A 27,938-nucleotide genomic window follows, 5' to 3' on the forward strand; every position below is an offset into this window, starting at 1 on the left:
TTAGCTGGAAAATAAATCAAGTCTAAATAATAAATCAATTTTATTTTTAAAAATGTTACAATTATGTTCCATTTCCAATTTTGCGGACCACCTGTAATACCGGCATGGACCACTAGAGGGTCGCGAACCACCGGTTGACAATCCCTGGCCTAAATGATCAAATAATATCTGTGGACATATTGAAGTTGTCCAAGCTCCCACCGCCGTCCGTCTCTCTTCTCACAGGCCCGCCCGTATGGGAGCCGCGCACATTCCGAGCAGCTTTTAGCAGATAGTTACCAAGAGTCCCGTGGACAGTCTGAACCGTGGGTGACAAATACTTGCGCTGTGTACACGAGTCCAACTTAGGCCTAATTGATTTGTCAGGTCCGCAACAAATGTTTAGCAACGGAGCTATTTATCCTTCCCCGTGCCGGCAGCCTGTCACGTTTCATAAATCACAACGCTCTTGATGAAATGCTGAGGAGGTGCAGGTCAACATGGGGAACCTTCTTCATTGTCAGACAAGTGTAAAAATAAGTTAGCCGCTGTAAAATGGGAATGTCAGCAAAGCTCAAACGTCAAGTTGATCTTTCTGAGGGAAAATAGACACTCCTTTATTAAATTTAATTCTTTTCTTTTTTTTTTTAGGAGGCTGTTTCAGATTTCAGATTTGGTGATTAAGGTAAGGCTGCTCTGTTTTTTTTTACATACATGCAGGAAAAAAATTAATCAGCAGAGATCAACTGAGCCTGTTTTTGCAAACGCAAATCTCGGGAAATATCAATTTACAATGTTAAATATCCCCTTATACATTTCATATTTTACTGTACCCATGCTCATAACATGACGCAGGTTCACGTGAGTATCAAAGATGGCCGACGTCGCTAATCGTTTTAAACGCCAAGCCACGCAAAGCCGACCGCTTGACCTTATTTCGGGCATCTGCGAGGCGTGGTCTGACTTTTTAGCATCCTCGAGTGGACTTGAGAAGCGTCGGGGATTAGGAGGAGATCTTTTGGAGTGGCCTTTCCATTCAGCTTCCTTGGGATCAGCTCTGTCTGTGGAAGAAAAACATGCCAGAACATGACAAAATGCAAACAGCCAAAGAAAATATTTATGTGAAGGAAGGGGCAAGAGAGGGAGAAAAGACAGAATGGACTAATTTCATTTGAAAATGATTTATATATATTCAAGGGCAAGGGTGTTTTTTTTTTTTTTCCACTTTGTCATTTTGACAAAGCTGATTTCAAGGAATGTGTTGAATGAGCTTGGGAGTGGAACGAGAAAAATTTATCAGCTATATATGGTTGGAGCTTTTTTTTTTTTAATGATTCCCGCTTGTGCTCATTAGTTAAACGCTAGCTTCTTTTACAATTCAATTCCACTGGAAAAAAAAAACTCTGAATGTGGAAATGTTTGACTAGTTCAGCAAAAAGGAAATGCCAGTGTGGTGATAATTGTGCCCATTAGACTTGGTGGGAGTGCTAAGCTAGCTAACGTTGCAGACTGAGCTTTCCCAAAGGTTCAGTTTTGATCCTTTTTTGAAACAAATCTTGTATCTGTGAGTTTATTTCTCTCTGGTCACCACCTTTTGATGATCTTTGCTGTGCTGTTTTTTATTGTTTTTTTATTTAATTTGCTGTGCTGCAGCTGTCGCAACAGTTTTGACGCCCCCCCACATCCCCTAGAACCTTTTCCCAGCTTCTCAAACCAATTCTTTTCTGTTTTTAAGTCGACTCTCTCCCTCCCTCCACTCGCAGCCCATCCATTGCGCCATCTCTTTCCTCGCGTCTCTTCTCATCAAGTTTGCATTCCACACCTCCTCTGCAGACTGTGCACAAAAGAGCAGAAAGCGCCACTGATGACCTGCAGCAAACATTCCACTCCGACCCGCTCAGGTCGTCGTCATTCCCAGGCGCACTGTCAATCGTCTTGAAAAGAAAAAGTATTTTTTTAGTTACTAAAAATCTGACTGGCTCACTAGAAGTCAGTTTGAGGACAGTGAAATCTCTGCACGTGCATCCTCGAATCTTTTAACAGGAAATTGGAAATAAAGCTATAAAAGAAGATTGTGATGAGGGTGGGCTGTGCGGGGGATCATCAGATATGAAGCAACTCTGGAAAAATAAAAAGTTATGGATGGAGTTGAGGGAGCAGAGCGTCTAGGTAAAGAAAATGCTCTAAGGTGTCAGTGCTGAAAGGTGGAAAGAAACAAAAAAGATTAAAGTGGAGAGGGAGGAGGGGGGGGTCAACGTTTACAAGTATTGACTTGCATTATCTCCTCGTCTTTGTCTCGCCCGCTGACTCTCGTGGTCTTCATTGCTCAGTTTTCTGAAATTCCACAGTGGCAGCTTCAGGGATCATAATGTGGGTCACAGCGCCTCATTATCTCCATCCACACCTGTCCACCTTCTAAGCATGCAAAAGAATGCAAGGAATCATCTAGCAGCTAGCTCCATTGTTAAGATCACGCAAGTGAGCAGACAATAAACTCTCAGGAAATCCCAGCGAGTGTTTTATTTATTTGCTACAGCGAGAGGAAATGAAGCTTGATCTGCAGATCAAGCGATAATAGAAGCTTGATCACTACCGTGATGAATGAAAATCAATTCAACCGGTTTTTATCTTGATATATTTGGGCTACATGGAGTGATTTGTTAGCTTAGCCACCAGCCTGTGGTGAGTCTCGCTTGGACCCGCATGGCTGCGAGAATATCTCCTTTCAGCGTTTTGAAGGAAATGAGCAGCTGCTCCCTGACAGTGGAGGCTTCTTTTCACCTCCAGAGTATGTCAACATCTCCCGGCCTTCATACTGTGGCCAGAGTTCTTTACATAATTCCCTGCTGTGACCAAATAATAACCTTGATGCTTTACAAATGTTTAAAATCTGCACAAGAGAACAATCTGTTCCACTCATGCCCAAAAGGCAGTCGTCTGAAAAAATGAAAGGCAGCTCTTGCACTTTGACCTCACACGGTAGACAAAAATAACAAGTCTGCTCGAGCTCTTATCAGATGCACTTTGACCCCTGTCAACGTCACTCACAGTTGACAAAGCCTGAAAAACGATTTACTGATGATAACCTGGATGGGATTTGTCTTCAGTTCCTTTGCTTCAGTTTTGGATTACTGTGATTTAATTTCTGCCTTCGTCAATTCTTGGCTGCGTTCACTGAGCCTGTGCTATACTTTCTAACCACAAGATGGCAGCACAACCTCAGGCATTAAGTGACTGCAACTTTACTTGCATATTGTAAATTTACTAAAGTACAATTTCGAAATAAATTGTAAGCAAGTGCTAGTTGAAAAATATTATATAAAATTAAATGACGCATTTTGTTTTTCTTAATTAATGCTATGTTTCACCTTTTAAGAATTGATCAATGTGTTCCAAGAATGAATAAAATTAAATCTTACGAAAGTTGTGACGTAACCTGGAAACAGCGGCTATAAACAAAACAACGTGTCAACAGTATGCTGTGAAAAAAAAAATAATAATCGTGTCACATTGTATCCCGCTTCGTAATCACATAAGCACTGCCCCCTCTGTCACGCGCACGCTCACGCATCACTTTCCCCCCTTCTTTTTTCGGTGAGGAATTACACTAACTTCATTGGAATAAGTCTTAAACGTGCACGGGCTTGCGCGGGATGCCACGTACTTTGCAGCCGGTGATCCCACTGCCGGGGCATGTGACCGCATTAGACGCTCACATGGCCGCCGCAGCGATCCGCATTTAGTCGGGGCCGAGCGAGCTAAAGCATCCGGAGGAGCCGAGAAGCGCTTCGAAGCTGCACGGCTCCCTTATCCGCACTCATCATGGCGAACGGCGGGCAGAAAGTTGTGCTGATCACCGGCTGCTCCTCCGGCATCGGCCTGAGAATCGCCGTCACGCTGGCCAGAGATGAGAAGAAGCGTTACCATGGTAAACTTTTCGGTTCTGTTTTAAAGACCTACTAGTGGCCTTTCGGAAAAACGGGTCCATGTTTACTTTTGTGGTCCCCCCCTGCAGGGCTGAAACGTGCCATCTAGGCTCCTTTTACGCACTTTTTACGCACTCGGTGTCGCGTCCACGCGCGGATATGGTATCTATAACCCCCGCCTTTCCTTTTTTTTTTTTAAAGGGAGGATCGGGAATCAGTCACCCCTCTGTTTTGTGTTGTGCTTGAGCCATTATCATGTGAAAGCCCACTTCTTTCCAGGGCCGGAGGGGAGGGGGGGCTGAGGGGGGTTCTCCGGGGAGACTTGGTTTTCCAGGCACCATCGTAAAAAGGAGGCTTGTCACTTCTCTTTCACGTGACCTCTCCACCACAAACCCCCCTGTATTTTTTCCTCCCAACCTTAGCCTTTGTGGGTATATGCACCGCTCGCTCTGCTTTAGTACCGTGTCTAATAGGCCTACAGAGCCAAAGTTTTAAGGTGAGGAGGGGGGCAAAGTTTGAGACCTGTACAAGCAAAGACTCACTCCCATTTGAAGTGTTCAATGGTGCCTGGGAGTCACTCAAGCTCTTCTCCATCCATGTTATCACTCAGAATTTAATTTTCTGTGGAAAAGTCAACCATTTTGTTATACCTCCTCCGAACTCAGCATTCACACATTAGCATTGACCATAAAGTGTTTCGAAAAAGCGTCTTGTTCAACCACAGAATATCTCCAAGGTAAACACTATACTTACAATTATTTTTTTTGCACCACAAATTATGTGAAAACATGTTGAGGAGTCGCCCTATGAATAGTGGAGGTCACCAGATAATTTCCGAAGACCCTTTTGGGAAAGAAAATGGAATATTACGTGAAAGCGGTGCTTAGTTCATTCAGTTGTGTTTGCAACTCAGTGTGGTTCGTCCAAGAATGTTCAAGTGGCCCGAGCGTAATTCCTGCAGGAGCCCCAGAGAACAATGGCCCTCTTGTTGCTTTCGCAGTCAAACGTACATTTCTTCGTCTGCCTCGCAAATTGCTACATTGTTCTTAATTTACTTCACGATGCCATACGATATCGGAACTGTTGGCGAGTACTTGCCAGGCTGGTTCTCAATTAAGAAACCTCAAACACTGTTTGCCTTCATCTAAAAATACTCAGCCAACTGACATGACGCTTGGATGTTTATCACTGGAGGCCAACTCCTTGTTTACCTCCCCTGACCTACGTTGCGCAAGAGTGTTTTCCTCCCCCTGATAGCGTCACTCGGCCGACTCAGCGAAACGTACGAGGCCTCGCAGTTGTGGGCTAATGTGGCCCCGGCGTGTAAAGTTCAAACCGAATCAGCTCTGTGTCCTGTGAGGCGTGCGTGTCGCGGGAACTTTGACCCCCGCGGCTTCTCTGAGTGTGTTGCGTGTGCTTGATGGTGCGTAACGAGGAAGTCGCATAGCGGTGGCCTCTCTGATCAAAGAGCTCAAAGTCCCGTGTGCCACCTCGGTGCCGTTGGTCATTATTGTTAACTAGCAGCCATAACATTTTGTACAATATAAAAATGTCTGTCTTGTTGTCTACCCCCCTGTAGTCATCGCGACCATGCGTGACCTGAAGAAGAAGAACAAACTGGTGGAAGCGGCCGGAGACGTGTACGGGAAGACCTTGGTGTTGTTGCCGCTGGACGTGTGCAGCGACCAATCGGTCAAGCAGTGCATCAACAGCGTGAAGGAGCGTCATATTGATATCTTGAGTGAGTCAGTCTGCCCTACATGACCTCACAATGTCCCAATTTATCATATAATAGTGACGTACTGACGAGCTCAGAGAGGAGTTGAGACGTTCTGAATCCAGATTGAAGTCTAGGCAGGACTGCAAGGCCTGTCCGGAACTTTGGGAAATTTCTTATTGGACACTTATTGAGGCTTTTATACTCAGTATTCTTTTGATACAATTAAATTATTTCTTTTTTATATATCAGTACCCCAATTGACACAATGTACTCTCTTAAATGTAGTGGCGACAGCATAAGGAAATGGGGTCAGTGTAGCAGGTCTAATACGTATTTTCTGCTTGGATGCGCCAAACAAGCTCTTTAATAATAAAGTCGGATCATGTGCTAAGGCTCGAATGTGAAGAAAGGTTCTTTTTAGAAGCCTGCTTGCATCTTGTGCAAAGTCCAAAGCCCCTTCACCTCATTACTCAAGAACTACAAGGCCTTTGTCAACGCCAACTGTTGCGTCACACTTTTTTGAGTGTGTTTGCTTTTACACTGACCTCTGGTGGTCGGCTCAATTGAAGCTACCAGAAGTAAAGCAGAGCTGCATCGAGCCGATCTTCCCAAGCGTAGTTGTTTATCTGATGCTGAGCACTGTGTGTTTATCTCTGACAGTAAACAATGCAGGCGTGGGCTTGCTTGGCCCCGTGGAGAGCATCAGCATCGATGAGATGAAGCGAGTGTTCGAGACCAACTTCTTTGGAGTCGTCCGCATGATCAAAGAGGTCATGCCAGACATGAAGAAGAGGCGGTCCGGACACATTGTGGTCATGAGCAGCGTCATGGGTCTTCAGGGTAGGCGTCCGTTGATCCTGTGCGGAATCTGGTGCACCAATTGATTTGCTTTTGCTTGTCTCGGAACAGGTGTTGTGTTCAACGATGTTTACACCGCTTCCAAATTTGCCATGGAGGGCTTTTGCGAGAGCATGGCCGTGCAGCTGATGAAGTTCAACGTCAGGTAACGTATGTGAACTCGTTAAGAGCCATATTCCCAATGAAGAGCGCCGTCGGCGTCAATTACCGTCAACTGTTTTTTATTTTATGGGAATGGTGTTGTCCAACTCTGGTTTGATCATAAGATGGGAAAAATTTAACTATGACCAGCAGATGGCAGCATTGGATTTGTTTGCATAAGTTCACCTTGTGTCGCAACAATGCGTAAGCTCCTTAAACATGGCAATGTTTGTTTTTTTGTAAATGTTAAAATATCTTAGGCAATGAGGTTGACGAAATGATCGTTTAAGAAAACGGAGTCAATCACTAATCCCGTCCAACTTTCTCATCAGGTTGTCAATGATCGAGCCGGGTCCGGTTCACACGGAGTTTGAGACCAAAATGATGGAGGATGTGGCCAAAATGGAGTACCCAGGCGCGGACGCCGACACGGTTCGTTATTTTAAAGACGTTTACCTGCCGTCATCGATAGATATCTTCGAAGCCATGGGTCAGACGCCAGAGGACATAGCTAAAGTGAGTAAGACACTTGTACTTTTTTGGATGGTGGGGGAAAAAAAATGGCCGACCCAACGTCGCTTGTCGTCCCCTCCAGTGCACTAAGAAGGTGATCGAGTCCAGCAGCCCTCGTTTCAGGAATCTGACAAACAGCCTGTACACGCCCATCGTGGCCCTCAAGTACGCCGACGAGACCGGCGGACTGTCTGTCAACACCTTCTACAACCTGCTCTTTAATTTCGGACCTCTCATGCACATCACCATGAGCATCCTCAAGTGCCTGACGTGCAGCTGCCTGCGCCGACGCACGCTTTCTCCCAACTGAGGACAATCCCCCCGCCGTCACCATCAAACTCGGGTACCGGAATCAGTCATTACACCCAAAAAAAAAAAGGCACCTTGATTCAACAGTGTACAGTAAACGCAAATGCATAAATATATTATATCAAAATTAAGATACGCACAAAATACATCAGACACAAAGCACAACGGTGAGCTCAACCGCAGAGAGATGTTTTAATTTTTTTTTAAGGTCATAATAATGCTAACGCATAGCCTAGCATATCAATAATAAATCCACACCTCATGGTCATAACTGCTGTGTAATCATAATTTTGATGAATTTCAATCATGTTGCAAGTTTTCTTAAGGGTAAATCATATATTCTTGAAAACGTTTTTTTGTTTTGTTTTTTAATAAATAAAAATTTGATTTACCTTTTACAAGCATATTTGTCCACGTGACACTCCAGACTGGCCGCTTTGCTTTGCTGTGAGGCTTCTTCTGGAGCCGTAGATGGCAGTATTTTACAGCCTGGGAGTCTCTGAGACTCGCCAGCAAGTAGACAGATCCATTTTCAATTCCTCATTCAATCAAAGTGATGAATAACTATTATAAAAATACAAAGTTGAGTGGAGTTTGTCTTGGGGAAAAAAAAACAAATTCCTATGAGCAGATCCAAATCATTTTATGCTAATGAGCCTTTTACATTCATTGGATTTACTAATGCAGGTTATTAAAATTCTCACAAAAGTTTGGAAATTTGGTAACATGATCCTGTCATATCTGTTAATATCTTCTTAAATTAGCCCCGAAAAAAAACAATTTGACAGACGTGGTCATCGAAAGCTCATAGTTGAGTTTTCAGCTAAGAGGCCTCACGCAGAAAAACTTTTTAGCATTTGTCGGTATGCACATGCCCATTAGCATGCGTTTGTGTGCGTGAATGCGTTTTATGTGCGCGACCGTGGGCCGAGTTAGTGATCTGTTGATGGATATAAAGAGGTCATGGGCCGCTACCCATCGCCCCCGCCCCTCTCGGGCATGCACCCCGCTTTGTGCCGTGTGAGAGAATGTGACCTGGTTCCCATCCCCGAGGAGGGGTGCGCCCTAATGACGGCCTCCCTCAGACGCACCGCCGAGCCCCGAGCCTCCCCTCGGCAGCTGTCCGCCTCAGCCCACCAGACCGGGACCTGCCTTAAGGCTTTTTATCCTCACGGTGACACCCCGGTAGCACCCCGTGTCCAGAGTGTGACAGGTTCGCACACACGGTCGCCGTCACGTTACGGGGACCGCGCAACCGGTGTCGGACCTGTTGTTTCGGTACGTCGTACAATGAGCTCCTCGCCTCTGTGTATGTGTCTTCATCAGAGGCGACAGCTCCCCACAATGGAACAAAAGCACTGTCAATCACAATCAAATGGGTGAGGGAGGGGGGAGTAGGAGTAAGTTGGGGCGGGGGCGGTCTTGTTTGTCCCGAGTGTTCTGAGGATGCAAGTGTTGGGACGCTGGAGGCGAAGGGCAGGGATGGAGGGGGGGGGGGTCGGATTTGGGAAAGTGGGAATTTGGTGTGCCTGAATGGAAGAGCTGTTTACTAATTGAATGAAGACAGGAGATGTAGAGAAGTCTCATTGAAGCGGGTCGCTCATCAAACCATTGTTTCACTATCAAGAGCCTAATTGCAACATAATGAGGGCAGCATGTCATGTTGAGGTCTCCTCCGTATTGTCGCCCTGTCACATGTACAGAAGCGCTAAACTCACAAGACTTGAATACCAACTTGTTTACCAGCGCCCACGCATAATAAAGAGCCGAGCCTCCATATTTATCTTTGGCATGCCGGCGGAATATTTAATGTGCACGCGATTGGCCTGCTCTCTTGTGTTACGGCTTAATCCACTTGCCAGCATCCTCATTGTCAGACTCGAGGACCGGCTCACCTCTTTCGAGATTATGATGAGATGGACGGGACGGGCTCACGACAAAGACACGAGGTCAGGAAATTGTGAGAACTAGACTCGGATAACTCGGCAAAGAAAAGGCTCGCGAGGCTCGGGGACGGCGGCTTTAAAAGGAGCGGCTGTCTAGACGGAGTGCTCGAGCCTGATCCCGGGTCAGCGCAACTCGGGAGCAGACTCGGCTTTTATCGCAAACCCTCCGTCACTCCTTTAAGAGCCTTTACCGTGACTTTTGTTGCAAAATCACGAGCTTCAAGGAGGCTGCGCTATGCATTGACCAAATATGGAGTATGAGGGGACCACTATCAATCTTTCCCGCGTCAAAACAAGGAGAAGGCCAAGTTGTCCTGCGGCGTCCGTTAAAGCAACAGAGGCGACGGGGAGAAACAAACAGAGAACATCCATCTCGCCACTGTCTGTCTGCCCTCTCTGTCCGTCTTTACCTCCGCTGTGCGATGACCTCTCACACACCCAACAACGACAAATCGGGCGGGGGAGATTCTCTCCGGTTCTGAGTCCAGACGTTTTTTTTTTTTTTTTTTTGCAAAATCATTTGGGGGCATTTTTCAAAAGAGATGAGTCACGCGTATTGTTTGTCCGACAGAAATACTATTGTGGCGAGCGTGACGTGATTAGCTCGCTCCCCTTCTCTTCAGACCACAACACAAACAATCCAAGAGAGTCGGCTCTCAGATCCTGCGGCTGTGATTAGTGAGTGTGTGTGTGTGTTTTTGTGTGCGTGTACCAGCCTTGTCATTCCCCAACAAGAGAATTACGGGTAATGGTGCAAGGCTGGGAAACAATGTCATCTGATAGCGGGTAATGCGATGCTGCGCTTTTATTCTCTACAATGATGTAATATCGGTGTAATATTGCACCATGTTGGAAGATAAAAAGAAGGACAAAGAGGAAAACAACAAACACATAGTCAGTGCTGTGATTAAATGACACGTTAGCACACTTCCTAGCTTGACATTTTGCAAAACAATTTTAAATTAGCACAAAACCATGAGCATGTAATTTTTTTAATTAAATGTAAATCATTATTTTAGTGCTCAACTGAATTCAAACAATCCACTCGAAAACCACACCAGGCCTCTTGCGTCAAAAGTCCCTGCAAGTCACATGTCCCCACAAATGCGTTTTTCATGACTGACATCCAAGTTTACTATTCAGTCATGAATGGATTTTTTTTCTCTTTAGAATCCAAACAAGTCAAAAGTTGAGGTTCTGCTGTGACAGTACATTTCACCACCTCCGGGCTTTCAAACACCTGTTGCACCCTTTCCTCTGCATTTTTTTTTGCCCCCTTAAATACCCTTCACACCTGTGCTGTCTGTGGGCCCACCTCTCAAATACACATTCAAACTTTTTGTAGCATTTTCTTTCAACCCCCACATTTTCCAGTATTGTTTTCCCGCATGTGTCCGTACCCAGAAAAATCTCCCGATGTTTATTTGTGAAACTCGCACTTGAATCTGAAGAGCAATGAAAATGTTTGGAGTGCACGCTGTGCAGCCAGCGTGCGTATTTTGATCCGGGCCTGCACGGCGAGCGGGATGAAGGGGATCTTTGTGCGCCGTGTCCATTGATTTTTCGCCCCCTCCTCCTCCCTTACCCCGTCCCCTCATCAAAACAAAAGAATGCCTCCATCTATTGACCGTGAAAAGATGTTCGTCGATTTGTCCTCGGTGAAGAGACGTCTTTGTTGGTTATCTCCATTGGTGAGCCGCCTCCATTTGGCTGGGTCTAATCAGAACACAAACACTCCTCTGTCGTTTTGGCCACTCTCCCTCTCACCCCCCCCCCCCCCCCCCTCCATGTCTGTCTTTAACAGCAAATTAGATTACATTCATTTTTACTTCTATTTTTCCGCCCTTCACATGCCAGAATGTAGCATGTTGGTTTCCCCTTTGATTTATTTATCTGTTGTCTCTCTCTCATCCGATCATTAAGTATGGTGTAAATGCATCCCCCCCCTCGGCCACAAGCCAAATAAACTCCTCCTCAGAGGAAATGCCGCAACATAGGGAGGATATTTTGCTCATCATCCTGAAGAAGCTCAGGATTGTTTGATAAAGTGAACACAAAAGTGGCATCGCCCACATAGTATGTCGTAATCTAAAGCTAAAGGCGGATAAGAAGTAAGATTAAAATTAAGTACTATTAGAATCAGAAGCATTACCGCCCATCCGTCAAAAAGACAAACGCAGCAAAAGCTTTTCCCATGTACAGTTGAAATATTTCCCGTGGAATCAAAGCCAAGAGTTTGTATTCCATATTAATGGCAAGATCTTTTTCTCCCACAACCGGGCCCTCTTGCCTTTTCCCCTGACCTGCGCAGAATAGCCTAGCTGTGGCATGTGCCAGAGGTCAGCTGGGCCATGAGTGGCGTCCAGGACCCCACTCACAATCACCCACTCCCCTGAACGTAAGCCAGAAGCGAGAACACAGCCATGTGTTTGCTCGACAGTGGGAAAAACGTCCCCTGGAATGTGACTTTGAGACAACTTGTGTGGGTCCTCGCTTTTCCCGTCACAAGGCCTCTCCTCTTGTCGCTGTGGGAAGGTCAGAGGGCGCCGGAGTGGAGTACCCACACTCGGCAGAACATAAAAACCTATGGCGGGAGCCCCGAAGGCAGCAGGGGAAACAACTGTCTACACATGCTCGCCACCTCCTCTGGTGCTCTGAAAACTTCATAAAGTATCAGAGGGAGAGTTATGAGAAGCGCTTTGGGGATTTCGTACGCTGCTCGTGATGCCGTACCTCAGCAGCTGTCTTCCCAGTTATGCACTACAAGGTGTTCAAGCACAAAGCCAAGAACGTGATCGTTTGAAAGTTCGAAACACTGTCAGAGAGCCTTGGATACAGACTTTGACACATTTTGAACTTTTTATTTTGTTACAGCTAGCACAGCATGCTAATTTGCAGGTGCTCGTGAGGTTAAAACTTTTCAGCCACCTTTAAGCTGCTTGGGAATCGGCCAGGACTGACAAAGAAATGGTGGAACTTTTAAATATGCACATTTGGAAATTTTAATGTTTTATGTAGTCAACGCTGAGTTCGGTCGAACTACTTTTCTCATGTGAAATGGAAAGATGCTGTTTGCAAATAAGCTAACAAGTAGCCTAGCTTATTCTGTTTATTCTGTGACTACACATCTCGAGTAAACACACTATAAGAGCAACATGGCTGTTTTTGCCCATAGTGTGGTCACTTAACGTTTGAAAAAAAGTCCTATAAGATGTTAGAAGTTAGAAGTCTCTAAGTGTATCCTCATCTTTACGTGAAAAACATTAGCATCAGTAAACCCCTCTAATGGTTTACATTGTAGCAACAGTCATGATAGTAGATGTGGCCATGACTTCTAGAGGAAGTGAAACTAAAAAAGAAAAAAATAGAAGCTTCCAGTCTAGTGGGAAGACATTGTAGGCCGAATGAATCTCTGCCTTTATGGTGCACTGGGTGGAAGTTTTGCTGAATCAGCAAAGGGACCTTCCCTAAAAAGTGTTCCCACAAGTGAATGGCAGTCGCTCATGTGTAAAGTCTCGAAGCATTCCAGAATACCGGGTGCTGTAAAATTGCTGATGTGATTGATTGATCTTCATTTCTAGATCCTTTGGGGCATAATCAGTTGACGGGCATACAGTGCAACACATGTTGCTCAGTTCCCATCTGACCCCGTGCATGGTTTCTTTCACAAATCTATCAAACATGGGAGACTATTCCCTCATTCTGACCTATTCCCCCGCTTCCTCGTAAAGGCACAAGCCCGCACAGGAAAATAATAAACAGATGAGTAGGATGGGAATGACTTGCAGCAGGAGCTGCCACGCTTTGAGGCAAGCCAGTCAGCCTTCAGTGGTTTTTGGTTCTCAAGGAGAAGAAATGAAGAAGGAGGAAAAAGAACGACAGGCCTCAACTTGACTTTTCTTGCGTCAGGAACTGAACCTGAAATACTCGACCGAAACTACCGTTAGCTGTCACTTCTCACGGGCGGCTTACACGCTGTTCCGCGCAAGTCCGGACAAAAACAAAACAAAACAGAGAGTGAGAAAATATTTTGATTTTGAAATCTTGCGTTTGTTTCGGGGGCGTTGTTTAAATTTGGTGTGCTGGTGTGCAGGCAATAAACATTTCATTTCGTACTCCCCGACACACGCCCATGCATTGAAACATATAAACACTCGAGCCACTTTTTCCACACTCGGCGAGGTTTATGTTGCCTCTTTTGCTGTCACATCCTGTAGAAAGCGTAAATTGCAGAAACACAACATGCAACCAGAGCACTAATAGTACGGGCCTCCATTTCTCTCTGTTGTTGCTTTCTTTCTGAGTTCTGGCAAGGCCTTTGCGCAAATTAGATCCAGAGTTCCCTCCCTTGGACGTTGGGCTGACAGCTCTAAGCGACGTGCCAACACTACTAAACGTCTGCAGATTAGAAGGTCGACCAACTCGGGATTACGGTCCTCTTGTGCCAACCAACTATTTCGCTTGGATCCCGCTCCAAAATGGTTTTTGTATCACTTGCATGGAAAAGCTCAATGGCAGAGCAGCTGATTGTTTGTACCGGACATGAGAAAATAGAAATAAATAATTGTCAGTATGTAAAGAACTTTTTACCGGAGATTTATTAGATCTTGTTTTGTGTTTCTAGACAGGAAGAAGTACTGGACGAAGGTAGAGGAAGAAAGACACCAAAAGAAAGTGGCCATCAAAGCTTCGGAAACGACAGCAGCCAGATAAAAGTGACGAAAGCGAGAGCGTCTGGACTCAATCAGCGTCTGCTCGTGAGTCATTCTATTGTCTATGAGATCTGTTGTGTGGGAGTCGCCAATCACCCACAGACGCTTTATTAGGTACACCTGCAAAATCTGGAGATTTGTGTTCCTAATGTTGTGTGCGGTGAATTGCGTTGAGTTGTTGTGTCAGGAAGGTGACGTCGAGTCCCCAGAACGAGTCCTTGTATGGTGAAAAAATGCAGACCGCCATTCCAGCGATCTTACTAAAAGACTATTTGGGGCATTTTGAACTCTCCCACGCAACAATTCAGGGGGTTACTTCATTTATTTATTTTTGATATTCTTTCCTCTCAGTCATTAATGCCCAAGAGAGGGACTTGTCCAGTTGTTTTTGGCCTTTGAGTCTGGCCCAGTTGGGGAGGGGTGTGACTGGAGCCTGTGCATTTATTAATATTGCTGCAATCTTTGACTGTTATTGCGCAAGGTGTGTATGCATCATCACCCCCCCCCCACCCCACACCCCCCCACCCCACACACACACACTCTTTCAAACCTGGCTTTGGTTTGCACATGCAGGAAATGGCAGGCGGGGGCGTGGGAGAGACCCCAGGGTTAGAAACTCCGCTCTCACAACCAAGACTGATCTTATAATTTGTATTTTTTTTATTGTACTCTGATTGTGGGTGTGACACCGAAACCTACATGCACAAACAAGTTGAATAAATTTTACTCCAAGTCCCGTTTGGTTTCATTCGAATGAATGACTCATCCGCCAAAATCAACAAGTGCTCAAGCGCCATGACCTCATTTTAGCCTTTTTTTTTTTTTTTTAAACCTAAATTATTAAGATGACTTCATTTTAAATACATTATGGAAACTTAACTTATGATCGGCCGCACTTCCCTGGTTGAATGAAGAGGCACGGCAAGCCCAAATGTCCATGCCGCACTTGAGGCAGATGTTTGAGCCGCATCAGCAAACCACATCTGAAATGTTGCCTAAGCTCATAATTAGACAAGCTCCTCCGAAAGCAGCAACATTTATCCAGCTGTATTCCCGCCTTGGCCCCGTCTTCTCCGTCTAATCGGTCCACGGTGACCCAAAGATGTCTTTTCGGTCGAGTCCCCTTTACGCATGACGGCACGCACGCACACGCTCTCCAACCCTCATGTGGGCCTTCCAGATAAGACGTGTGGATGTCGTGTCGTCTTTCTGATGGCAAGTTTATTGCCGAGGGCCCCCCTCCTTTGAATGGGCCGCCATACTTTGGCTGAAAGTGCAACAATAACACACTGGCGGGATGAGTTTGAAGAATAAACTGTCAGGCTATCTCACAGAGATCAAGTTCCATACTGCAACTTTAAAAAAAACTTTTAGTGAGATAAAACTTGGAGTGTAAATATAGGAACTGACTAGTGTAATTCTTGGAGTCTCCTTTTGTTTTTCCCGCTCAGTACGCATCCCGAGCCATGATTAGCCAAATTTAAAGTGGCTCGACAAGCCAAAGTGTTCCCAGTGTATAAGACCCCGTTCTAATTGAAAGAGCGTGGGAGGGAAACTTCTGGTTGCAATTTGAAGATGCTTTTTTTAGTAACTCTCAAATGTGGGAAGTCAAAGTCGGTGAAGCTCGGGCGCCGTCGGGAAGGCGAGCATGAGATCTTGGGAGAGCGGGGGAAGTTTACATCCACTGGAGGAATTCTCTCACTTTCAACTGCATGTGTTTGTTGAAAGTTACTTATGCTTATTTACATTAGATTGATTCGGCCTGTCACAGTAAAAAAAAAAAGAAAAAAGTGCCGCATACAAAGTCAATCCGCAGGAAACGGAACACACGGCCCTCGCCGCATGCTGCTCCCTCTCATGTGGGAATCCTGCTGCACCACATGGCACTGTAATTTTTGGGAAGAAGAAGGCCTGGAACAGAGCCGCTGATTATATTGACGATTTGGGGTGATCTGCTGTGCTTTTGTCTACTTGAAAGAAATGAAAAAGTGAAAGAGAGAGAGAGAAGCAAAGGAGGAGGAGGGAGGGCAGTCATGCATAGGCTTGTAATGGTCCAAAGTGCATCTTAGTTCTCCTTGCCGGTTCCCAGACTTGGAGCCAGCTGGATGGTAACTGTCGTCGCTACACAGCTGCCCTCCAAATGGATTTGGGAGAATTGATGGGCTGCGTCACAAAATATCATCTAATGAAATAGCAGTATACTTTATATTTTCAGTTAGTTCAATTCATGAATCAAATTAAATGGTGCACACATAAAGTGTTGACCAGAGATTTTAAGACTACAAAGTCTGCAGTTGGTCACTGGCGGAGCTAAAGGGGGGCCCGTGGGGGCACTGGAAACAAAAATGACTTAAAAATTAATTGTTGGAAGCTTCTTTTGATCATTATTCTCACAGTCTTGAGGTTGTAGGTTTGAATCCAGGCTCCGTCCTTCCTGTGTGGGGTTTGTATGTTCTCCCCATGCTTGCTCCTCAGCCTCTTGCCTGAAGTTAGCTGGGCCCACCCACGACTCAAATGAGGACAAGCTGTATAGAAAATGGATGGTTGAATAAATAGTTGAATTGACCTTAAGACATTGTTTGGAATATAAGTAATCAGAACATCAGCAGAGACGGTGTTGCGTCCCTCTCAAGTTGTTCTAATAAAACGAAAATCAGCTAATAGCAACATCCAGACAGATCCAAATTCACAAAGAGAAAAAAATTAATGAATTAATTGCTTGTTAATGTTCCCCATTTGAATTCAGGGAAATGCGACCAAATTCTCGCCCTCAACCATCCAGAGGTTGTGAATGATTACCATCTGGATTTGTAAACAGAGATCCTCCCTGTGAAATATGATGCAGGCTCTCTTTCGGGATCCTGCATTTTGCTCAAATCCAAGTTCAAAGTAAACCAGTTGATAGACGTGACCGACGGCCAGCGTCGCCACTGTAATGTATCCGGACGTGTGCGTGTCTGAAACGCGATACGCTTGTCTGTATGGGGGTCCTCGGCTTTGCTGCGGCAATCGCTGTTTTAATTCGGAGTCAATCCTCTCAAAGGACTCGCTTCCTTCCTGTCACTCACTTCGTGTTTGTTCGTACCACTTCCATAGGGCCTTCAGATGAGGAATGACAACATGTGGCCGTTGAGGACCTCAAACCCCCCCAAAGTACCCTTTCAAAGTTTTTGATCTGGAAATAAAACTGTATGCTAATGATAGCAGATGCTAAATTTGTTAACTAGCGTCAGACTTCCCTTCCTTCTAGTTCATAATATGAATCAGAACATGGCTGACTTCTTTCTTGGAGTTGAGTTATTCAAGCAAACAACCAGTAAATATGTCCAATAATAATGAAAAAAAAAAAGCCACTATCAGCATGTGTGGCTAGCTTCAAGTTGGCTAATCAGATAGCGAACCGCTCAGCCTGTGTGCTAAATTTGCTAACTTGCGTCAAACTCAATTTCCTCTATAATATGAATCATAACATGGCTGACTTCTTTGTTAAGTTGAGTTGTTTAAGCAAACAACCAATACTCGTGTCCAGGTTTTATAAAGAATTAAAAACATGCCGCTATCAGCATGCGTGGCTAGCTTCAAGTTGGCTAATCAGATAGCGAGTCGCTCAGCCTGTGTTATCTGGCCACGGTCCACCAGTCCGCCCATTCTGTGTGTTGGTGCACTTTTCCATGCGGTCATAAAGGAGAAGTCGCATTTGGCCTCCTGCAGCACTGTGGGAAAGTGCAACTCCTGCTTCCTCTGCTTATTTGGAGCCATCGGGTTATAAATGGACTTTTGCGAGGACTGCCCACAGGCCTCGAGTCACATCGCTTGCGCTATTCTCTCAAGGGTTCGGAGGGCGAGGTGCTGGGGGCTAGTTTCCATTTAACAGAGGAAAATAAATATGAGTATATAATCGAGGAGACAAAAAAAAAGTCCTAAATGTAGACGGGCCCTTAACTTGCTGTTTTACATCGCTCAATTAAATTGAACAGAAAGGAGCCCTTTGGTTCATTGTTTTCTGAAGCCGCTCTGAAAGGAGGAAAAAACAACAATGGAGCTGAGTTACGGTTTGTTTGGATTCATTTATGACACGTCAAACTGCTACTCACTTATTTTCAAATCCAGCCGCATTCCTTGTGTTACGTATCGCTGACGTTGGAGCTCTTCCATTGTTATGTGAGCGATTCAAACAGAGGGTGATATGAGTCAAGACCGTCTTGGCCGAGCTTGAGATCGAAGGCACAGCTGCACAGACGAATCCAGAACCCGACAGGTGCCGCATTAAAACCTCTCGGAACCAACCCCCCCGTTTAGCTTAACGCTGATCCCCTCTTTCCAGACACTCCCGGAATGCTACTTTCATGACATGTTGTTCAGCTCAAAGCTGATCTGTGAGCAAAGCATCAAATCTCTTCCTGGACACGGTAAAAAAATATTTGGATCTGAGGATCATGCTGGCGACCAGAAACTTCACGTGTGTGTCGCTTCTGTTTTCTAAATGTATATTGAAAGAACAAGAAGAAGAAAAATAAGCACTCATCTTCCGGGGGAAATTGACACGTTCCCGGAATCGGCGAGTCGGACGCAGTAGCAGCAGCTGTCAATGTTCTTCTTAGCGGCTCGTTGCACAATAGATACACTTGTAATGAGTGATTAGTGTCAGATATCGAAATCTGGCTGCTCGCTATGCAGTCCCAATTGTGGGAAATAACCGCGCTGGTTGCGCCCGATCCGAGGGTTTAGAGTTTCCTCCAAAGCAAAGTGGAACACTTCCGGCTTCAAGACTTTTGGAAGATGCAGTCAAACAATTCCTCTTTAATTCTCTACTGCTTTTTTGCAACTCTGTAAACTGCCAGTTCCTGCGGTTGACGAGTTGAGTCATGTGGTGCAGTCGACGGCCAATCAGCTGCATATTGCCCGAGCGCCTCTTGCAGCTGTTTGACTGATGGAAATGACGTTAGCATTTGCCACGGTTGAGACGATGTTCTTCTCGCTTTGCCAATTTGTTCCGCTCTTTTACGCCCTTGGCCGCTTCGACGGCAACTAAGACGGCCCGTCTGTGTGAAGGCGGCGACGTCGGCGACGTCCTTCTCGTTGAGACAAAAGCAAGCTTGGCGGGCTTGCCGGGCCGCAGTTTATTGGACCGCTGTGTCTTTTGCTCTCGTTTGAGAGTGTGTGTGTGGTTGTGTGTGTGGAAGAGAGTCCAAATCTGCTCTCTCTTTCCTCTAGCAAGCGGACCACACACAGTCGCCCACTTCAACCACCACAAAGGCCAGCGAGAGCAGTTGCAGAAGCTGATGACTTGACTGCACACACGGCGCTGACTTTTCTTATCCTGCCGCGTTTGCGAACCGCGTTTATTCGAAACAGACTCTAGCATTTGCTCCTCACTTTGCTTTTCTGCCTTTTTTTGTGTATCTCTAGACTCTGTGAACAATATCACACTGCTTTCCCATAGTGCCACCTCTGGAATGTGTACTGTAGATATTTGCAAACACGACGGCACGCCGAGGACTTGGTGGCTGCTTGATAACGATGCCAAGGTTGAAGACCAGCGTTTCAGTTATATGTCATAAAAACAAATCTACCTGTAATGACTCAGAAATGAAGAGGCACGGTATCATTTTTCATTTTCACTTCCTGGTCCTCTTCGGCTCCGTACAGTTAAATCTTAACATAACATGACAGGAGGCTCGTCCCGACAGAAGTTTATTGCCACTCCAGTGAGAGATAGTCATCATGTTGACATGGCTGAGTGGAGAATTACGTAGGTGGGAGATCATCTTATCCTTCCATCTTATGATTCCTCAAACACACTTTGGAACCCACGCACATGTACAGTCAAGGCAAGCGGTCGAGTCGTGTGCTAATACTCCCCCCCTCCCTTCCCCTAGTTACCCCCGTTATGTGTTTAACCCACCGGGCGCTCCTAGGCTCCCACATCCTGCTCGTATCTGTGCCCTTGGTTCCCACAGCGAACGCGGATGGGAAGGTTGCAAAAACGACTGGGATGGGATAAAAATTCACCATTTGTGAGGTTTGTTGAGAATTTTCTCAGAGGAAAAAATGGACAGAAAGCGAAGGAGTCTCTTTACAGGAAAATGGCCGACAAATAAACATGAACTGAGATTTCAGGTCTCATTGGGTTGGAAGCAAACCACAAGTTTAATTATATTATCATTAATCTGTCTGAATTCAACATACTTTCCCACTCTTTTTTTTTTTCCTCATAGTAAAAAAAAAAAATCTTTCTTGAAGGTTTTTGTGAGCATGCTAACAAATGCTAACTACTTTAATCATGGGAAGATGCAAATGATCAATATCAGGCTCACTTTAACATTTGCAGCCAATTTGCACTGTTTGTTTGCTTCTCTTTCCAGGTCACATGTTGTTAAATCCAAAGCGGCAGCGGGTAAATAAAAACGTCCTTCAACTGCCGCAAGGCGCCACATTAGTGCAAAGCGCTCGCTTTAATTGTTCTGCACCTTTGACCCTCACTCAGTTTTTTTTTTTCCACAGGGGCTCGTTCCAGCAGTGACTTCGCCGCTGCTCATTTTGATGGAGAAAACCAGGAAGTTCTCACACACAAATAAAGGATTTCCACGCATGTCAGCCAAGGTCAGTGGACACTGTTATCTGTCCTACATCGATCCGGCTCAGAGGGAGCCGATTTTCCCACATGGTGTCCCCTCGCTCGGGGATAGATGAAGCAGGATTTGGTATGTAGTAACATGGACAAATGTATTGAGACAAGTTGGCCATTAGATATGCAGGAAGTGAAAAATGGAACCCACCATTCTAAATTCCATTAAAAGTTGTTTGCGCTTACATTGCTTTGCGGGCCTTGATTTGTGCACTCGGAACGGAAAAAAAAAGTGGCTTTGGATAAACTGTTTACACAAAGCTGGAGGCATACATACACAATGTATGACATCATACATACTGCAATACCAAGTCTAAACTATACGAGGCAGCGTGGTGCCAAAAGAACTTCCAAAAGAAGAGAAGGAGCTACGCTAACTGTTAGCTAGGCTACAACCAGATAACTTTTGTTCTCTTTCACGTTACAAATTTAGTTCACTTAACAAATTCTCCCCTACTGCCTTAAATATGTGAGTGAGACCAAGTTATGATTGCTGGAGAAATAGCACAGATGGAAATATTAATGCTGGAGGTCAAACTGGCAGAATCCTGGAGAACTTCACATGAGAGAGACTGAAAGCTAATTTGCGTAAAAACCGCAAAGAGTTTGGATTCTATCCGAGGGAGAAGAATTCCCCAGTTAATGAAAGGGTGTGGGTCTGATTTGTGACCCCCTTCACTCCCGTGCCTCCAGCCCGCCTATGATTGCGTTGACCCTCTTCCTCCTCGCTCCCCTCAGGCTGCTCTTTTTCGAAGTAATATGGGAGCGAGGTGCTTCCGCTTCCCTGTTTGTCCTCCGGGTGGTTCGGCGAACGAGGCGGAATTAGAACAAGCTGTCGAAACAGCGCGTCCATGGGAGTGCGGGTTAGAGACCCCCAAGATTGCTTTTAGAAATCCACCATCCAGAGTCTTAAGATTCACACGTACTGGTGTGCTGACGGCAGCAAAAGAAAAAAAACTGGAACTTGCTAATGTGCATCAGTTGAATAAATTCTTGTATGTGTCAGACAAAACATTGTGAAATGTTATTGTGTTATTGCAGTCGCATCTGCCTGCGATATGTGTGTGTGTGGGTGGTGGTGTGTGTGTGTGTGTCGGGGGGTGCACGCATGCGCAACACAGACATCCGAGGCCGAATAAATCAAATGGCATCCATGCGCTGGTTTGCGTTAGCTAGCCGTTCCTAGTAATTAGCTCCCACAACAGAGTCCACGGTGTAATTATGGAGCAGAGTGTGGACCACATCTGGGATCCAGCAGGGTCCTCTTGTCTTAACACGTCCTCCACCAACACCAGTGTGAGAACCTCAAGCCGTAAAAAAAAAAAATCCACACACAGCAGTAGCAGCTAATGATATTTTTGTGTCTCCACTGTTGTGAGAAAGCTGCCTGTCATGAGCTCTCATGACACACCGCAATCATCACTCACGAAACCAAAATAAGCAACAGGTGACTATGAGCCTGGGTTCCTCCTCAGAGGAACAGGTGCTAGCGGGGAAGCTTCACTTTATAAGCTTCAGGCTAGACATACACAGGAGTTGTTCTTAGCGTCATCGTTCATTGTGGTCCAATTAGACATATTTGTAGCTTGTTGGAGTAAATGCTCCCGTAGATTGCAGTCTTCCTGATTTGAAGTGAGTGCTTTGTAATTTTGCCTCCATTTTTACCTGTCACAGGTGTTAAAAGTCACGATGTCAAGCTAAGAAAGTGGCTTAAAAGGGGGGGCTTCTTGCTCCTCCTCTTCCTCATCTTCTTCCTCAGCCAGCTTTGATGCTTGAGGGTTTGCAGGACCCGACAGCTCCTCTTAAATTAGAGACTATGAGAGGACACAATGGCATGCAGGAATCTCTGGATTGTCTCTGTTGGCTTTCTCTTCCAGAGGGGGCATTTAAGGAAGAGATGTAAATTTGTTTCGGAAGGTGCAGAAATGAAGAAAATGAAAATAAATATATTTTTACTTGGAGATTTGGAGATTTATTTTGGGGAGGCCTCAGACTCTTTGCTGCATGATCCCACTTTCCTGCATTAGTTGCCATGGAGACAGTGACCAGGTCACCGGGAGGGGTCGGAACGGCCAGAGGGCCTGGTTGTAAAGTTGCTCCGACAATAAAGTCATCCATTCAGGAGAGATTAGTACTGGCGAGCCTTTGAGGATCCACCCGGGGACAGATAAGACAACCTGAAGCTGCAGGACGCCGCACTAAACACGCACAAACGGGAGGAGGAGCGCTACAGAAATCTCCGTGGTGAAACATCTGTGGGGCGTTTTTAGAACACCGGGAGGGGGAAGAAACAAAGAGGAAATGGAGAAGCTAGATGGTTTGGGATTCACTCAAAAAGATTAACCAGGTCCAGAGACAATGATGTGATTTATTTTTTTATTATTATGAATGCGAGCATGGATGTACCCCACCGTCACGCCAATTTCCACTTCCTGCCGTCATAGACTGGCTGGTTATTTTCCTCTTTGTGTTTTAATAAAAGTGGAATTACCCCCCCTCCCCCCAGGGTGGAATGTCTGCCACTATCAGCCCACCCCCATGCCCCCGCACCTCTCCATATTTTTTTTTTCCTCCTCATCGGCACCGAGTCTTTCTTGAGAGCACTGCTACCTGCTCCAAACATGCACTTGACCTTTGTGGCCCGCTTCTGAGAAGCGAGATATTAATAGCAGCACGGACTTCACTTAGTTGACATTTCAAGTAAAACATAAAAACTGAACCGTATTCACTTTGCAATAAAGTCGTCACATGCAGATGATCAATTCTGCCCGTGGCGCGTGGCTGAATTCAAATCTTCTACAAAGTAAGCGGTCAGCAATCCTTGAAGATATTTCCTTTTTTGCCCTCAGGCGCACAGCACTTAAACCTTGTCAACCACCAACACTTCCCTCTTGTCCCACCCCGTCTTATTCCATTACGGCTTCCCTTATCACTCAAGTGGGCTTCTGGGCCACAGACTGGAATGCAGCACACTCATTAAAACCCAGAAGAACATTTTTTGGGGCCTGATCTTTGTTTTTCTGATCCATGACCATCATCTATTTTTATTTTATTTTTTTAGCACAGCTGCTGTGCATGATAAGATGTGTTTGGCTCTCCTGGGCACATCCACTATAATGAAGTAGGGATTAGAATCACACATATAATCTCACACCGTCTTCAATGGGCTCGGATAAAGACAGCGGACAGTTGTCATGATGCGTCCTTTGAATCGGACTGCAGAAACAAAAGAGTCATTTCATTGCTCTTCAAAAATGTGTGAGAACATTTGTGCTCCATACAAGAGACTCATTAACTGGAAATAAACTTAAACCAAAATTTATGGAAAAAGATTTATCATTGTCTAAAAAAAAAAAAAAAAAAACCTTCCAGAATTAGAGCGACTGTCATGCTGTCTGACAAAATTCTGATCTAAAAGAAGAATAGAAAATACATGAGCTGGCTATGGTTCCGCTGTGTCTGCATGACAACCAGTTTTACTCCCTACTTTCTCGGAAGACTGGCATTGCGTTATGCAATGAGAGAAGTTATCGAGATTGTGACGGACATCTCTTGGTTGAACTCTGTGCATGCAGGGTGAGATCGAGATTTGCTGTGGAGGAAGGGGGGGGGTGTCCCTCATGGGATGCTTCAGTAATAATTATACCTTAGTGGTGCACTTGCATTGTGACTCGCTGGCAGTTGTTTGGATTGCGCACAAGCCAGCTTGAGTGTTTTTTTTTTCTCTCTTCCCCTTTTTTTAAGGACGGATGATCCCGGCTTAAATGGGCCTTGCTGGGACACGTAAAAGGTGTAGGTGGGGGCGGTGTGGGTGCAGCCTTTCTCACCTCACGACGGTGGAAGTGTGGGAACCACGCCGCTGCCAGCAGCGCATGAGTAACAAGTACCCCGAGGGACTGTGTTGTAATCTCTTCTAACGCCTCTAGCGCTCTTCTTGGAACACACACACACACACACCGCACATTCATGCGTTTATGTCAGTCAGCGTGCATTTGCGAGCCACAAGTTACACAGAAATGGCATGGTTGCATATTTGTAGGATAAACGCAATCACAGTCAAGGAAAAATGAGCTCGGAGGGAGCTGTTTGTGGTTAACATGCAGTTTCGAAAGGTAGCGCTTATAGATGTCGACGTTGGTAAAGGCAATGTAACATTATTTATATACACACAAAAGCAACTCAATATGCTTCACTCAACCAAAATCACAACATCGAAAAGCATTTGCAAAACAAAAAAGAACAAAAAAGAATGTACTCCTTAACAAAAGGGGTCCTAAGATTGACCCTTGAGGGACTCCACCTGTCATGGCCATTCGGTTAGATTAAAAATTTACAATTTAAATTGCAACTGGTACTACAACATTTCTAATATAAAATAGCATTCGGTTGGACATTTTGCATTCTTTTTTTTTTTTTTTTAACAAGTGAGTTACCCACTGAGAAAAATAATCACAAAATGGACAGTTGGGTGCTCTGGCAAGCTGGATGTTTTGCAAACCGCTTGCAGCACACGCACAAGAATGAAACAGCAGCAACAATTTCACAGTAAACTGAGCCCAAGAAGTGCAAATAATCGAGGATGATGCCTGCTGCCGCCATCTTTGTGAGGCGATGCAAAGGAATGTTCTAATACGGGTTTCATAGAGTAGTGCGAGTGGGGGGGGTGTTTGGAGCCAGTGGGCTGGCAGCTGTTGCTGCTGTGCAGGGGCCCTCAGGTCCCGGGCCGACCCTAATGGCCAGACCAGCTGTCCGAGTCCAGTCTGTAGGGGCGTGGGGCTTCGGGAGGCGGGGAGGGCATGAGAACTTCCACCCCCCTGTCCTGCGGGGCGGGTCCCTGCCTTGTCTGCCCTCCTCTGAAACGGGGTGATTGATGGCGCGGGGTTGACACCGCGCTTCCCCAACAATTGACTCAAGAGGGACGGGATGAAGGGGGCGCTCGGGACCCCTCCGCGTCTTTCTCTTGCCGTTTTCACAGGCAAATGTGGGATCAGTCGCAGTTGTAATTCAGTCATTTTTCTCAATATGTCTTTTATTTGACGTCTTGACTGGAGCATATGCCGCTTCAAGCACCTTTCAAGGCTGTCAGTGCAATCACGTCGCAACTTAACTCGGGTGTTCTGCTGCTTTATTTGTCACATTACATGCTCTGAGATCCTTTTTTTTTTTTGTCCAATATTCTTAATGAGCGCAATTGGCTTTTGTCAGTAGAAGCCCTCTGGCCGCAGCCCCCATACAGCTACCGTCTTCCCAGAAGCTCATGGTCCGTCATGGGTGTCCAGCGGCTGATCCTCGAACGTGTGTTGGGTCATCAGCATCAGGGCCTTACTTACACACAAGTGACCTTTCGCACTAAACCCCAGGATCCTCCCTGGTTCCCTTTCAGCACGTCGCTGGCACCTCAGTTCTCCCTTAAGATTTACAGGCCTTCCGAGGGGCAAGGGGGAGGGAGGCCGGGGGGGGGGGGGGGGGGGGGGGGCAAACGGGGCACTGTCCGGCAGCTGTTCACGGTGGCCTTAAGTTGATATTTCACACGGAAACACAGTCGTGGCCGCTCTCCAACTCTGTTCGTGATACATTCCTATGCAAGGATGGCTACTCTGTGCCCTCGCTGACCCCCCATTTTCACTATCCATTGGTAAACCAAAATGCCTTAGTGAGTGTCAGTCCATGTCAATCCACTGACACCATCCTCTGTTTTTTCTCCATTCACAGAAAAACAAATTATTTCCCCATTTGGAATTTCAAACAAATGTCCCGCTGATGGCTCCCATCCCAAACTTCTGTATAATGACGAACAAGCCCAGAAAAGATTCCACATAGGTAAAACATTCTTTTTCTTCTCCCCCACTCGCTTCAAGCCCGTCCCTGGACGTGTGTACACATTGAGGATTTAATAGCCGTTTAGAGAGCTTGTGAGAAAGTCAAACACTTTTTCCCACAATCTGAAAGAAGATTCATCATTCGCACGTGTTTACTTTAGTCAAAAAAGCCCCAGACGCGATGACCGTGTGTGTGTGCGTGTGTGTCTGTGTGTGTGTGTGTGTGGGCAAGAAAAAAAAGAATACAAAAGTTTAACCATTTTGTCTGTTGTCTCACCGTGCAAGATGACACATTTATTGTTGCAGGAAGTTAAAAACAAAATGAGCGAACTTGTTGTATTGCATATATACAGGGTGTGCACACTTATTCAACTTCATGACCGCACTTATTTTGACTTCGCCAGTTGGAAAAAAAATATTTTTGAATTTAATGGTACAGGTAGGTCGCAATAATGGAGAAAAAAAAAGTTTTGGAGTGATTTATCTTGATTTCATTATTTTACATTTGAACAAGGAAGTGTGTGCAGACTTTTTATAACCACTGTTTTAATGTTATAGGAATTCTTTTTTTATGAATGTGATGTTTATGAAAGAGAGCCTGTTAATAGTGCTTAGGAAAAGGAGGAGTTTTTTCCCCAAATAGATGATGTCACTTTTCCAGCATCAACAAAGTATTATCTTATCTATACTCTTGCGTGTGTGTGTGTGTGTGTGTGTGTGTGTGTGTGTGTGTGTGTGTGTGTGTGTGTGTGTGTGTGTGTGTGTGTGTGTGTGTGTGTGTGTGTGTGTGTGTGTGTGCGTGCGTGTCTTACTTTTCAACAACGACCTCATCAGACCTTTACGTTTGACTTTACATCCCATAATCTCACAGCACTTGACGCTGACCACTACTGTGCACACAATGCGATGACCAAATTATGAAAGCTCATCAAGCCAGCCGCTACGCTCTGATTGGCTGCGACATGCGCCCGCAGGAGGTCCCGGTACCCCCCATTGGCCGTGAGCAATTTTTATTAGGCGGTGGGCTTTTAATCCTCTCCACGCTCTCCGTGGGTGCTCTCATGGTTTTTGCCCATAAATCAGTCTGCCTTGGGTGGTAGAGTCATCACGTCTACTTTGTGTCCATACACACACGCACACACTGCCGAGTGATGCTCTGAAAGGTCACCTAGCGATTGCTAACAGTCAATAGCTTCTGACCTTATCGGTTTTGATTTTAATTTAAGATTATGCAACCTAAAACCAGATATGTAGCTCATATTGGTAAAAAAAAAAAAATCTTATAAAAAATCTGCACCAAAATTTAGCTACTTAGAAGATTGAGCTACCTTTTTTGGTTGTAAAGGGAAATGTGCTTTCGGCAGTTTGCAAACATATTTTATTAAAG

General features: G+C 45.4%; 1 protein-coding gene and 2 long non-coding RNA genes across 3 annotated transcripts; 2 read left to right on the forward strand and 1 right to left on the reverse strand.

Moving 5' to 3' along the window:
• Positions 1 to 617: 617 nt before the first annotated feature.
• LOC119125944 lies at positions 618 to 1,917 on the reverse strand. The gene is made up of 2 exons (XR_005098551.1): positions 1,802 to 1,917; positions 618 to 1,040 (listed from the first exon to the last, which is right to left on the reverse strand). It is a non-coding gene; the product is annotated as an uncharacterized LOC119125944 (long non-coding RNA).
• Positions 1,918 to 3,557: 1,640 nt separating this feature from the next.
• rdh8a (retinol dehydrogenase 8a) lies at positions 3,558 to 7,606 on the forward strand. The gene is made up of 6 exons (XM_037256879.1): positions 3,558 to 3,907; positions 5,485 to 5,646; positions 6,286 to 6,465; positions 6,535 to 6,628; positions 6,957 to 7,140; positions 7,220 to 7,606. The coding sequence occupies exons 1-6, from the start codon at positions 3,802 to 3,804 to the stop codon at positions 7,445 to 7,447; spliced, it is 954 nt and encodes a 317-aa protein (XP_037112774.1). The 5' UTR covers positions 3,558 to 3,801; the 3' UTR covers positions 7,448 to 7,606.
• A 6,159-nt stretch (positions 7,607 to 13,765) lies between these two features.
• On the forward strand, positions 13,766 to 27,266 carry LOC119125936. Its single transcript, XR_005098542.1, has 4 exons — positions 13,766 to 14,149; positions 20,470 to 20,501; positions 20,609 to 20,707; positions 26,445 to 27,266. It is a non-coding gene; the product is annotated as an uncharacterized LOC119125936 (long non-coding RNA).
• The last annotated feature ends 672 nt before the right edge of the window (positions 27,267 to 27,938 follow it).

The sequence above is a fragment of the Syngnathus acus genome, chromosome 8, assembly GCF_901709675.1.
Source record: "Syngnathus acus chromosome 8, fSynAcu1.2, whole genome shotgun sequence".
Taxonomy (NCBI): domain Eukaryota; kingdom Metazoa; phylum Chordata; class Actinopteri; order Syngnathiformes; family Syngnathidae; genus Syngnathus; species Syngnathus acus.